We start from the raw sequence: 14,101 nt of genomic DNA, 5'->3' as shown, positions 1-14,101 counted from the left end.
AGGCAGAGTTCCATTTTTCTCAAGTTGAACATTTAATGACAGGTGCTGTAGCCAGAAATAGTGAGCCAAGGTTCTTAGCAAAGAACGTGTGTTTTGCTTAGTGTTGGACCAGGCACACTCTGGCCTTGTATTCCATTGCTGCAGAGAAGCCTCCTCCTTTCACTGGCTCAGTGGAACACTTCTGGGCCACTGAAAAAGTTTGCAAAAGCAGGTGCTGGCAGTGGAAAAGGGGGGGTGGGTGGCGGGGGGGGGGTGTTGATGGTGGGGGGTGTGAGTAGATGCTTTGCAGTCTGGCCCTTGAAAGCCAGCGCTCACTCTTATAATCCTAAAAGGTGCTCAGACATTTTTTCTTTAAAACTCAAATGCCGATCTACACTCCACTTGCAGACTCCAGAGAGGGACAGATGGTGGTGGGTTCGGGCGGGCTCTCTAGAAGGCTCCCTGCCTTCAAAACCCATGCCTTGGGCAAATGGCTGCTGAACTATCCTCGCTCTTATTCTGCCATCGGGCTACTTTCAAATGCTATGATTCCAAGATTATGTTTTCCCAGTAATAACTGTTTGTGTTGCTAAGATAACAGCTGCTTCCCATCCCTTTCTCAGCAAACTTGACACATCTACAAGTTCACTAAAATCTTTTGATCAAATGTAGCTAACTAAAGAATTAAGGCATGCAGTATTCTGAATTTCCAAGTTAAGTAAGCCTAAGTCCCTAAGCATATGGGTCATACCTAATTTTAAGTTTTGGTCATTCTTGAATTTATATGTTCACATAAATTTTAGAATCAGTTTGAACAATCCTATGGTAGGTCTGTTGAGATTTTAAAAACAGGACTGAATTCTTTGCACTATTGTCTTCTCATCTACAACCATAATATTGTTCTCCATTGACGCTAGCAAACTTGTTGGGCTTTTTCCAGGTAACCTTTTTTAAAAATTGCTATTGTGGATATTCATTTTCCTCCCATAAAATTTTCCAATGAGATATTGCTATTATACATTTGTATATTAAGCTTGTACTCAGTCACTTTTTTGAACTTTCTTCATTGGTTCTGGTAGCTGATCAGTTAATTGTCCTTGATCTTCTAGGTAGATCATGTTCACTTTCCAATATTTACATCGTGTTTTTGTGTATTATGCACTGGCCAGGACCTCCAAGAACATCACTGAATAGAACTGGTAAAGGGTATCCTTGTTTGATCTCTGAGAAGAATGTTTAACTATAACATACCCTTGAGTATGATGTTTGCTTGAGATATCTTTTAACAAGTCCAGGAATTTCTAGGTTGATAAGTTGTTTAGGTTTTTAATGAAAAATGGTATGGAAAACAAGACTTACTCCTGTTTAAAATGAGTCCTCTTGGGGAACTTACCATTAAAGCTAAATATGTAACCGTTCAATGTTACTTGTTTTACTTTGGTACCAGGTAGCTCAGAGCCAAACCAAAAACTGCATGGATGGCCTGCTCATCTATATTGTCTTGGCAGCATCCCTTCCCAACCCTTCACTTATTTTGATTTACATCTTCCTAGATATTTCCCCCTTACTTTACTATTTTATAGCTTAGATTTCCTATCAATTTCCACAAATCTTTAATAGAATTAGTACAAATAAAAACTTTAGAAAAGATATGGTTATATTAGGATTTAAATAAAAAAATGAAATTTTGTAGGGGTAGAAAAATACTGTGGGAACTTTTAATAATAAATCGATCAGTTATCAGGAAATCATGTGGAGACCTAACACTGTAGCTAATAAGTCTCTTGGGTAGCCATATAAATCAAGTCTCAGAAAACATCTAGAGTTAATATGAATGCTGTGGGGCCTCAGGAACCTGGTCCAGAGTAAATTTAATGTTAAATGAGGCCTGCTTATACTTACATTGTTAAGCTTAATTATTTGTCATAAGTAGCAATTAGAAAGCACATTTTAATTTCGTACAATGAAGTGAAACCCAGGAGCCATTAACATTTTCAGTAATAGGTGCTTAATAAAAGTTTGTTGAACGTACAATCCCAGGCCATTTCAAATCCTTTAAAGAAGGCATCAAGGAAAAGTGGTTTTACCTATCTTATAGTTAAGTGATCAAACTGAAAAATAACTATTCCTCTCAACAAAAGTGTAAAAAAGACCCGTAATTTACGATTGTCTTTAATTTAAATAAAAACCTCACTTGCTTTCTCCCTTCAGGACTCTATAGAAAACTGATAATTTTAGGAAATGGATTTTATTATCCAAATAATAGGTTATAACATAGTCCCCATATGCTTTGCCATACAATGATTTCACAAAAACAAATCTTTAATTTATGAACATCTTAAGATAACTTGAAAAATATATAATAGAAAAAATAATGAAACCCACAAACTACAAAGATTTAATAATATGCACACTGCCAGTCCATCTAAATGTGGCATATCCAATCTACTTAATTGATTTATTTAATGTGGTAATTTAAAAAAATTCCATTGGGGGATGAATGACATATTGTGCCCTTGACAAGTGTGATATTGTTTTGACTAAGAAAGTAAAATATAATTCCTGGCTATGTTATTGTTCTGGCTCATCAAAACTAATAAAATATGTGAGGCTGAGGTTCTGCCATGGCCAATGGGGTTAGGCAAATGTAATAGAAGGTGCACTGGGTAGACACATATTTTCATCATATAAATTTTCTGGTAGTTCCTCGTCATCTCCATCAGGAAAATATGTAGGGAATGGTAGATTTTTGCAGAAATCCTTATATGCAGGTAGTATAGAATCTTTGATCTGGAAGGAAGAAGCAAAGAGTTTGTTAATGAGTGCTACCAATTAAGTTACTTAAAGATAGGCTGTTTTACTTATTCATAATCAAAGAATATCTTCCTATATTTTCTAATGTGAATAATGCAACTGTTATATAACGTAAAAGGAACTCAATGTATCCTTTTTATTTGAATAAATTAATATAATCTTCCTCAAGTTAATTATCTCATAAGAAGAAAAATTTCTAAAACTGCCCAACAGGATAAATTATATTCCATAATTTCTATTTAAATATCAGGTATATCCAAATTTTTCAAATATAAAGACTGATATAAACTATATACCTAAAAGGTATTACTATCTACTTAATGATTTCATCTACTCATATTGTCTATTTTTATTATTTTATACCATATTTTTTGAGCTGAGATGAAAAAGTTTACCTAGTATTTTTATTAGTCTTCATTCTATGAACACATAATAAAAAAACATCAAGTTTTATTAAGGAAATCAGCTTACATTTAACAAGTAGCATTCTTATTTGTAAGCTAAGAACAGAATAGTATTTAGCAAAAAAACAAATTCATAAGTCTTTATCGCTACTATGTTCTAAAAATATTCTAATTATCTGTGAATTCACAAGCTAAGGAATACTACAGATGTTGATATAATCTGAAATGTTGAGTTTTATTTTTGGAAAACATCATTGGGTTCTTTAAAGCTTCTGACTTCTACAGCCTTCATTCAGAGAGGAATAAAAAAAATTACATATAATTATACACGCAGAGTAAAATAAGCCATGATAATTTTGGCAATAAGAAATGAATAATTTGGCCTGGCAGGAGTGGCTCAATGGTTGAGCGTAGACCTATGAACCAGGAGGTCATGGTTTGATTTCTGCTCAGGGTGCATGCCTGGGTTGCAGGCATGCAGGAGGCAGCCGATCAATGATTCTCTCTCATCACTGATGTTTCTCTCCCCACCTCCTCTTACTTCCTCTCTGAAATCAATAAAAAAATATTTAAATGCCAAACTGTTAGAATGAATAACTTGGTTGAAATAAGACACAGCTGCTAGGAACAGCTAAGTACAGAAAAACATATCTATTTTAATCTCTCATTAAAACTGTTCTAAAAAATTATCAGCAAGTTGCCCAGAAGAAAATAAAATCACTTCCCCCCACAATTAATCTTGGACTAAAAAGAGGTCATATTCTTACCAATTTAAACTGTCTCAATTTAGAATTGAAAATAAAACCAACAATAAAACTTTCTGTGCTAATTTGATAAATGTAAACATTTACTAACAGATGACTTGAAGAGTGAGTTCTTGTTACTTTTACATTTTTATAAATCTGTTATAGCTGAGGAACATTTCAGGCAAAAGCACCGTTTAACTATTCTAACTATAAAAGCTACAGTACAATATGTAATTCACTGATTTGAAACATAAAAGACGAGAGCAGCTTTAAATTGAGGGCTGCAAGTTTACAGTCCAAAGGTGCAAGACTCGTATGAATTTTTGTGCACTTAATTTTACCTCTGGCTTTATTTCTTCCCTGCCTTCACCGAGACCCCCTCAATTACCTACTTCATTCTTTTTATATTTATGTGTATTGGCAAAGCAGTTCAAATCTTGTGAAAAAAGGTGGGGTGGGGGGTTAGCACACACACACAAACCAGGCACAACTTGAAAATAAACTTAAATGAGGACATAGGGATGAGCACACATGAGTAGTATTTAATTAACATAACCTACATTATGCTGTAAATAGTTTCTTAGGCTCCCTTAATACATTTAGTGAGTCCACACAACAAAAGCTTACAGCAATGAAACAGGCTGGTCATTCCAAGGACTATCTTTACTAATTTTGGAATTAAAGACATTGGCAGCCCTGTGCTCTGAGAGAGCAAAAGCTCCCATGGAGTGAGTGGCTGTTCGTGAGGCTGCCTGTCCAGCCAGAAGCGCTATGCTCCACCGGCAAGGGCTTACCTGCTATGCAATCACCTGGGAGAAGAGAGAAAGTGGCTGAATGTTTTCAAAAGATGTACCACACTGCTGACATTTAAACACAAGCCCACAAACTACCCCTTCAAACCTACACCTTAATGATTGAAGCACACATTTTAGATTCCAAAGAAGCTGTTTAGGTACCATAATTCAAAGACTTCTTTTTCAAGATGAGTTCTTTTTAAAATCAAAACATGTTTGTTGAAAATGCATTCACTAGTGTGTTAACAGTTCAAAGGGGACTAGACATTTCTCTGCTGCTGTAAGTTTCTCAAAATATATTTGGACTCCTCTTTAGAAATCACCTATGGTGGACCTTCTGCCTGTCTTTCTTCAGTGACAGCAGGCCACCATCCATTCGAGAGCTGAGTTTTTGAAAGCAATTTTTAATCAAGTGGATGAAAAGTCCGAGTAATAAATGTTGCTTATAAACTGTTTATAACAACCAGATCAGAAAATTACTACATAGATTATGGTTTTTCAAGACAGCTGACCTATTCATCCCCAATAGTTACTAAGAAGCATCTAAGAAGATGCTGAGGTGGTACCTGAGAAGTCACAGCAGCAATAGTGGAGTTCAGCTGGAAAGCCAGCCTAGAGTCGTGAATGCAGCAAATGGGGTTATAAGGACTTGACAACATTAAAAAATCCACCTGCTATCCAGTATAACTTTATTATGGAAAATAACCACTTTCCTCTCTTTTATTGGGTTGTGATATGCATAACGTAATAAATCTGGATTGCAGAGGTAGGGATACATTGAATTATGAAGCCAAAATGTTACGAGAAATACAATGACAACTTGCTGGCTTCAGCCACTTGTCACTGTAGTCACTTGGAGAATGGATCACCTGGGTTTGGAAACCTACTTAAGCCTATGCACCTGCAATCTTAACAAAAGAAACAAGAGAATAATCCAGTCAAAAAGTGAAGAGTGCCAGGAAGGGAATTTTAATTACTGTAAGATTAAAACAATACTGTACCTTATTCTAGTAACAGAATTATTTTTTTTAATACACTTTCATTGATTTCAGAGAGGAAAGGAGAGAGAGACAGAAACAATGATGAGAGAGAATCACTGACCAGCTGCCTCCTGCACGCCCCCGACCAGGGATCGAGCCCGCAACCTGGGCACATGCCCTGACCAGGAATCGAACCAGTGACCTCTTGGTTCCTGGGTCGATGCTCAACCGCTGAGCTACACCCGGCTGGGCCAGAACTATTTTAAGAAATAAAAAGTACACATAGAAAGAGACCCAATATGAAAAACCTGAGGTTTAAGTTTCAACCTATTTTTGTTGTTGTTGGAAAATTAATGAAAAGTATATTTCCAGGAATAGCTGATATAACTTTTATTACAAATTTATTTTCAGAATGGGAGGTTCAAAACTCGAGTGATTTATCACTTTGTATTACAATGGCTTAAACCCAGGCAGAATATTTAATTTAATTTGTATTTTATTTATGGAAATAAGTCTGAGAGGCGAGGTTTTCTTCAAATCTATCCTGTACAATATGTTTATTTTCTTCTTTTCCTTCATATGTTGAACATAAAAATGAGCATGCGTAGTTTTAGGGAAAATACTTAAAAGTACAATCAAAGCAATGCCAGTAATAATAACAACAGAATCTCTCTTTAAAATGTCTACCTTTAATCACCTTTCTTCTGGACTCTCTCATTTAATTTCCACCTCCAGTATTTCTGGTTCCGGTGTCAAAGTACTCTTAAGAAACTAAGAAGTCCTTATTTGGAACAACAGAGATATATTCATATTTTGGCAAGAGTGTCCTAATCTCCTTTTTATATTTCTAAAGAGCCTCTGCTTACTGGTCCTACCTTTTTTACAGACATATACTATAGGTTGTTCTATGCAATTTTTGCATTCAGTTGCTACTAAAAAGATAATTTAGCAGAGAACTCATGTAGCTTGAAAATTAGGGGCTATTTTTCATATTCATATAAATGAACAATGGGAAATAAAGACAGCTATACTTACCTTTACTAAGCAATTTTTATGTCCAGGTACAGAGCCATTTACATAGATTATATTGTGCTTTGTATTTATTCTCCACACCTAAAGCCATAAATGAAATCATACTTTAAAAATTTGAGAATATATAACACAGAGTTCACGTATCCTCCACCCCTCAATAACTGTAAAACCTATTAGAACAATCTAATGTTTAAACATTAAATTGAACAAACAATAATTAAACAGATACACATTAAGTCCATGCTCTGGTGCCTTTGCATTCAGGCATTAATTTAACCATTCCTAAAAAGAGCCACTTCAGAAACTTACTTTCAGTCCAAATTCTGTCCTATCTCTGTTTCCCATTTTCCCAGGCATTTTAGTTCCAGGCCAGACTCTGGCGACATCCTAAATGAGAGAACCAAAATTAGCACTTTTAAATACTCTCAATTTAAAACAGTTCTGATCAAAACAAAATGTAAACTAAGATAGAAATTATTAAAATGTTTAATCCCTTCCCCCATTCTGCTAGGCCCCAGTAAAGAACTAAATATGAATTTGGACACACCTACCCCAAGAGGGGTAATCTAGTCTACATTAGATCAGAGCGACAAAATAAATACAGACTAAGGACAGAGTTAGGAGAAAAACTCAGTAACAAGAGAGTAGTCGCTGCGCTAACACTGCTTGAGAATTTATAAAGAAAAATAAAGGACATACAAACATGTCACACCACCAAAGGAACAAATAACTGCCGGCCTGCTTTCGTGAATCTCCATAGCAGCCCATGTAATGGACTCAATCCGCACCTACTCCCCTCCCTTGCTTTTGATGTTACCTTCCTTCACCAGAATGATTAAAGGACAGTTATCAGAATATTGAGTTTGTTTGTCCAGCACTGGTTATCTCAGATTCACATAAATCAAACAGCTTCCCACAATCTCTACTATTTTAGCTCTGATAATGGATAATAATTTTACATCTCAAGAAGCAAATATGAATTCCATCTAAAATGGGAAAGGGTCTCAGGACACATGAATTCTTGAAATAGAAAAACTTTTGCATCACTACTCTCATAACAGAAGTCCAGGGGAAGTAACTCATTAAGAGATAACCCAGCTTAAAAGACAATTGTGAATATTATAGACGAAGTATCACTCTTATTTATTCCATATTTATTCTAGAAATGCACCCGGTGATAAGCACCTGCTTAACATTACATTACTAAAAAAAGACTCTGCCCTCCCCAATTAAATTTACTCTCCTTAAAAGTATACCCTAACTCTTAAGATTATAAAGGCAGTCACTAGCTAATCCTTAAAGTATTTACAAACACAGAACAGTGTATTTCATGACAAATAATTAACTTGAGTTATAAGAATAGTCTTCTACATGCCTAATTTTTAAAAGAACTTTATTAATATAATTCATATACCACATATTTCACCCTTTTAAAGGGCAGTTTAATATTTTTAGTTCATTCAGAGAGTTGTGTATTGCTAAAACCAATCTTAGGACATTTTCATCAATCCCAGACAAAAATTTCATACTCATTAGTGTTCACTCCCCCAACCCTGTACAAACCTCTAATCTACTTTCATCTCTGCAGATTTGCCTAGGATGGACATTTCACATAAATGGAATATGCAATATACAGTCTACTGTGCTTGGCTTCTTTCCCTTAGCATAACGTTTTCAAGGCTCCGCCGTGTTGTAGCATATATCAAAACTTCTTTCCATTTTATTGCTAAATAATAATGTGTGAATACACCACTCTTTAATTATCCATTCATCATTTGATGACCCTTTGGGTTGTTTCTAATTTTTTGGCTATTATGCATAATGCTGCTATGACTATTCACGCACAGGTCTTTGTGTGCATGTTTTCATTTCTTTTGAAGTATACATTCCAAAGAGTGGAATTGCTGGGTCTTATTTTAGTTAACATTTTTAGCAACTGCTGCACCATTTTCACATTCCTACTGACAATGTATAAGGGTCCCAATTCATCCACATCCTTGCCAACTTTTGTTATTATCTGCCTTTTTTAATATAGTCATTCTATTGAGTGTTAAGTGGTATCTCACTGTGGTTTGGATTTACATGAATGTAATAGCTAAAGATGTTAAGCATCTCTTCATGTGCTTATTGGCCATTTGTATATCTCTTTTGGGAGAATGTCTATCCAAGTCCTTTGCCTACATTTAATTGGGTTATTTTTTTACTATTGAGTTATAAGAGTTTATATATTCTGGATACAAGTCTTAGCAGATATATGATTTGCAAATACTTTCTTCCATTCTGTGAGTTGTCTTTTCATTTTCTTGATGGAGCTGTATGCAGCCCAAAGTTTAAACTGTTGATGAAATCTAATTTATCTATATCTTCTGTTACTTGTACTTTTGGTGTCAGATATAAGGCTTTGCCAAACCCAAGATCATGAAAACTTACTCCTATTTTTTCTTAAGGTTTTTAAGGTCTTATATTTATGTCGATGATAAACCTCACTTTAATAACTATTTTAATTTAAAACTACAATTTCACATTTATAAAAAGTTGCAAAAGTAACACAAAAACTCTCATACTCTACCCAAATTTACCAACTGTTTAGAGGTTGCACATTTGCTTTACCACTCACTCTATATGTATGCACATCTCCTATTTCATCCATAATTTAGTGGCAGACATCATGCTCCTTTACCTGTAAGTATTTCAGTGTCTATTTCCTAATTCTCTTACATAACCACAATACAATTAAGAAACTCAAAAGATTTAATACATTACCTAATCTACAGTCCACATTCTAATTTTGTCAACTGTCCCAATAATGTTCTTTACCGCTATTTCCCCCCAAGTCCAGATCCACTTCAGAATTACACATAGTTGTCATGTCTCTTTAGTCTCCTTAAATCTGGAGCAGCTCCTCAACCTTTCCTTGTCTAAGGCTACAAACCAATTATTTTGTGGACTATCACTCACTTGGGGTCTGTCTAGTGTTTCCCTGCGGTTAGATTCAGGTGATGCATTTTCAATGGGAATCACCACAGAAGTGATGATGTGTTCTTTACCTGGAATCCGTTCAGGAGGCACATTGTGTTGGTTTGTTCAATTACTGGTGATGTATAACATTGATCAGTTAGTTAAGGATGTGTTCACTCAGTTAATTCACTCTAAGGTTATATTTTCCCCTTTGTAATTAATAGGCAACTTGTGGGACTATGTAAACATCTAAGGTCCATCAAGCTTTCACCACTTGTTTTAGCATCCATTGATAATTCCTCTGATGGCCATCAAAGTGAAATTCTAACTCCAACATCCTTTCCACACTTATTAGCTGAGATTATAGTGTAAGGAAGAGCAGTCCCTTTTCTCCATTTATTAATCTATTTTTATCAGTGGGAACTCATTGATCCTAAGTGTATTTCATTAAGTTTTCAAATCAAACTGTCCTTTTTTGTGGGAGCTAATTGTAGCTGGATCCTGGGTCCTTTTCACGTATCATTTTAAAAGCACTTCCTTGATTTTTTGAACAAGCTGGTGTTTAGAAACCAAGGCTCTAGTTGTGTTCATTGCTATGGAATATCTCTGCTTTTATGCCCTTTCAGCAGCTAAAACATACGTGTATTTATACCCATTCCTTTCTTTACATAAACACATAGTAAATATATACTGGTACCTACAACTGGAATTCAGCCCTATAGGGTTCATTTTAATTTCCTTCCTTTTCATAACTTAATACCCTTCTCTAACAGTGAGAAATGTGGCTCCCATTAGTAATATATTTACCTATCTTCTCAACCTTAAATTCACAGAAAATTATTTCAGAATAGCTACCTAATATCATCTATACTAATAAAAGAGAAACATACAAATTGACCATCCCTCTGCTACACCCACCAGCCAATCAGTATGCAAATTAACCCAACAAAGATGGAAGTTAATTTGCATACGCAGGCATGGAGCGAAGCTGTGGAGAAGGGAGCGAGGTGGCGGCGGAGACGGGAGGGAAGCCTGCCTCGGTGGGCTTCGCTCCCTTCTCTGCTTTGCTCCGGCCGCAGGAAGCCCTATTCTTGCAGGAATCTTCCTGCAACGGGCCTCTAGTTGCAAATAAACATAATTAGAATTCAACACCTATGCACAGTACCTTTTTAATTTACACTCAAGACATATGGCCAAATACTGTGTTCAAAAGTTATTTGAGTTACTCCCCCACCTGTTTGGTGAGGTTATGTTATTCATTTCAAACAGTTAGGTTAATCTTCTAATTCTAGTCCATTATGGATCCCCCTTTCTTTGTATTTTATTTTGAATACATAAAACATTAACATGGTTTCAACTATAAAAATTTTAAAAAGTATATCTGTGGAAGTGTCTCTCTTACCACTTTTGAGCCCTTCCATACTGTTCCCTCCCATCTCCTGTAGGTAACCAATTCAGTTTCTGGGTTATCTTTTAGGTCCTTTCTTTTTGCAAAAACAACCAGGTAACGTGTGCATTTCCTTATATCCTGGAAATCATCTTCTCATTCTCTTTTCAGCTGCATAGTATTCTATTGAGCAGAAGTACCATACTTTATTCATCCAAACTCCCAGGTATGGACATTTATGCCTATAGTATAAATCATGTTGCAATAACGAATTTTGTGAAAATGAGTATCTTCAGGGTAAATACCTGGAAGTAGCATTGCTGTGTAGTTCTATTAGATATTGCCACACTATACTATATTTTATCCCCAACGAAAGATGCACTAGTTTGTATTCCCACCCAGCAACGCATAAGAACCTGTTCCCCTATATTCTAACTAACACAGTGGCAAAAATCAAAGCTTCATAACACATTCTGCTACATAAGAATTTAGTAACTCAAGAATGGTTTTAATGTGTGTTCCTCTTATGAAAGAAGTAGAAATATTCCCACTTAATACTGATATACCAGTACATATATATCAAGCTTTAGAGATTAAACTTGCATTACTAGGATGCTCCAATAAATTATGCCTCTTCACTCCTCCCCCGCCCCCAGCACTTTATGCTGTATCTCTGGGAGAGTAGATCTGAATTAGCAATACAAAGTCCTTCACCATTTCTTCTCTTACACCATTATATTATTCTTGACAATCCTTAAACTGCCATTTAAGGAAAATAAATAAGTCTGTGAAGGAACCAGATGAAAAGGCATTCTAATCCCTAATTTCTTGCAGCTGACTTCAGAGTGTAGGAGGGGAGTCAGAGATGGGAATGAGAAAGTAGGCAGAAAAATATTTAGAATACTGACTGTAGGAATGTAGGGAATAACTAAATGATTCAAGTCGGCCTCTGGAAAGTAAGTAAGACCAGGACCCATAAAAGTGTGATGAGTACTAGGACCCACCTTGCGTAGGATTAACATTATGTGACTTGATTCCCAAGGTCAGACTAAAGCACTATATGTGCAGAAGTTTGAACCTATCGTAACATTAAAAAGAGTACCTCTAAGTTATACTTACACCAGTTGAAATAGCTCCAGGTCTCCTGTGAGTTTTCGTTTGACCATGAGTAGCAGGCTGGCCTTTAAATCCCCATCGTTTCATGACACCTTGAAAACCTTTACCAATGCTGAGCAAAATAAACATCAGAATTTACACAATGAACAGAGCATAAAATACACCCAACTGTACACTTTCTTGATAGTACCTTAGAGTTTTGACAAAACTTCTTATCTAAATAACCAGAAAAGGCTATACAAGCAAAACCGCAAATGAACATTCTTTTATGTCTGACCTGGTTTGAATCCCTTCCTGAAATCTTGTTTTATATAAAATGATTAATTCAAGATTGTGAGACAAGAGCAAGCTAAGCAAAGGGAGTTCAATCTGAACAGGGGGTTTTATAAACCTATGAAACAACATAGTAAGAGTGGTATATTTCTAGAAGTTCCAAAGTACTCACAAGAGATATGGCAGACAACCATTAAGATCCCCACACTTCCTGGTACTCATGCCCTCAAGTTCTCACCTCTTCTTGAGTCTGGGTGGACCTAGCAACTCACTTCTAAGAAATAAATGATGGCAAAATTGATGAGATGCCACCTCTGACATTAGGTTACAAGGAGAATGTGGCTTCCATCTTGGCACTCTCTTGCTTGATAGGCTCTGTAGGAAGCAAACTGCCATACTGTAAGCTATTCTACAGAGTCAAGAGGCAAGGATGTCTCTAGCCAACAACTGTGGACCGAAGGCTTGGTGGCAATTCTCCCCAAGTCGAACACTGAGATGACTGCAGCCTGGGAGACACCCTCAGACAGGAATTCAGCTAAGTTTACTGGGATTCCTGACCACAGAAGCTGTGAGGTAATATAATAAATATTTGTTGTTTTAAGCTGTTATGATTTAGGGCAATGTGTTATGCAGCAACAGAAAACTAATGCAACAGAACATTAAATAAAACAATAATACCCTAAAAGCTGAATGTTTTACTATTAGAAGATACCAGATGGATATTGGTTTCAAGGCTTAAATAGGAAGCTAATGAAAAAATCAGAGTTACAATTTCTTAAAGTGTAATTATTTCACTTTAAGCAAAACCTACAAAATTCTGTCAAAGTCTGTAACTAGAGAAACATTCTGCCATGCAGGTGGAAAGTGAACAACACTGTGATTCAAAGCATATTATGTCTGTGCTATCAGTACAAATCATATAATAAAAGGGCTTGAATGAATTGTAAGCTGTAGTGGACATATTTTTATAGACTTAAGATGAACATTTTTTTTTTCAGCTTTCATTAGATAATATGTCAAGATGAACATTTTTTTCAGCTCTCATTAGATAATATGTCAACATATTTTAAAGTTGTGTTTCCTAACCCTAACTAAGCTAGCTGTTATTAAGTAGACAGTGAATAGTTCAGGCCTTTTGCAAAAGGTTACGAAAACCACCTTATATCCACAAGCACTTTGCTGTGCATTTAACAAGAATTATCAGAGAGTAATGAGTTGAAGTAAGCCCGTATAATATTTTGTTGAATTCTTGATTTATCTATAAAATAAGAACTATGTACAGAACCTAACAGCTGAACATTATCATATCACAGGTCAAATGTTATTTGTATATGAATAATTTAACTGCAGCTTACACTACTTTCTTCATAATCAACTGGACATATCACTTGTGTATACATAATTATTTTCTGCCTCAAAAACTCGAAATAATTCTTATTCCTGATACAAAGCTAAAATGGAAGTTTCATATATATTAAACTTAAAAATTATAAGATTAACATTTAAGAAGAAAAGCTATGATAATGAATTATTTTACTGAAATTCTGCCTCAGAAACAATAAATATTTCCATTTAACAGATTTTAGGACATATTGGAAAATAAAAAGGAAATACCTAA

At 35.4% G+C, this 14,101-nt stretch overlaps 1 protein-coding gene across 3 annotated transcripts in view; it reads right to left on the bottom strand.

Moving 5' to 3' along the window:
* Window positions 1–2,060: 2,060 nt before the first annotated feature.
* Window positions 2,061–14,101, bottom strand: part of MRPL3 (mitochondrial ribosomal protein L3) — a 44,450-nt gene continuing 32,409 nt past the window's right edge. Inside the window, exons 7-11 of one of the 3 annotated variants that reach the window (XR_013960920.1) lie at window positions 12,214–12,322; window positions 7,059–7,136; window positions 6,753–6,830; window positions 5,839–5,974; window positions 2,424–2,769 (exon numbers count right to left, since the gene is read on the bottom strand). Coding sequence is in view for 2 of the 3 variants with exons in the window: in XM_080674717.1 (XP_080530843.1) it covers window positions 2,617–2,769; window positions 6,741–6,830; window positions 7,059–7,136; window positions 12,214–12,322 (430 nt within the window). In the remaining variant the exon portion in view is untranslated. Of the gene's footprint in view, window positions 2,770–5,838; window positions 5,975–6,740; window positions 6,831–7,058; window positions 7,137–12,213; window positions 12,323–14,101 lie in introns of all 3 variants that reach the window. The other 2 variants (XM_080674717.1, XM_080674718.1) reach the window with 2 other exon arrangements.

The sequence above is a fragment of the Plecotus auritus genome (assembly GCF_963455305.1).
Source record: "Plecotus auritus genome assembly, chromosome: 6".
Lineage (NCBI taxonomy): Eukaryota > Metazoa > Chordata > Mammalia > Chiroptera > Vespertilionidae > Plecotus > Plecotus auritus.
Note: the sequence above shows the minus strand (reverse complement) of the source record. Positions and strands in the feature narration are given on the sequence as shown.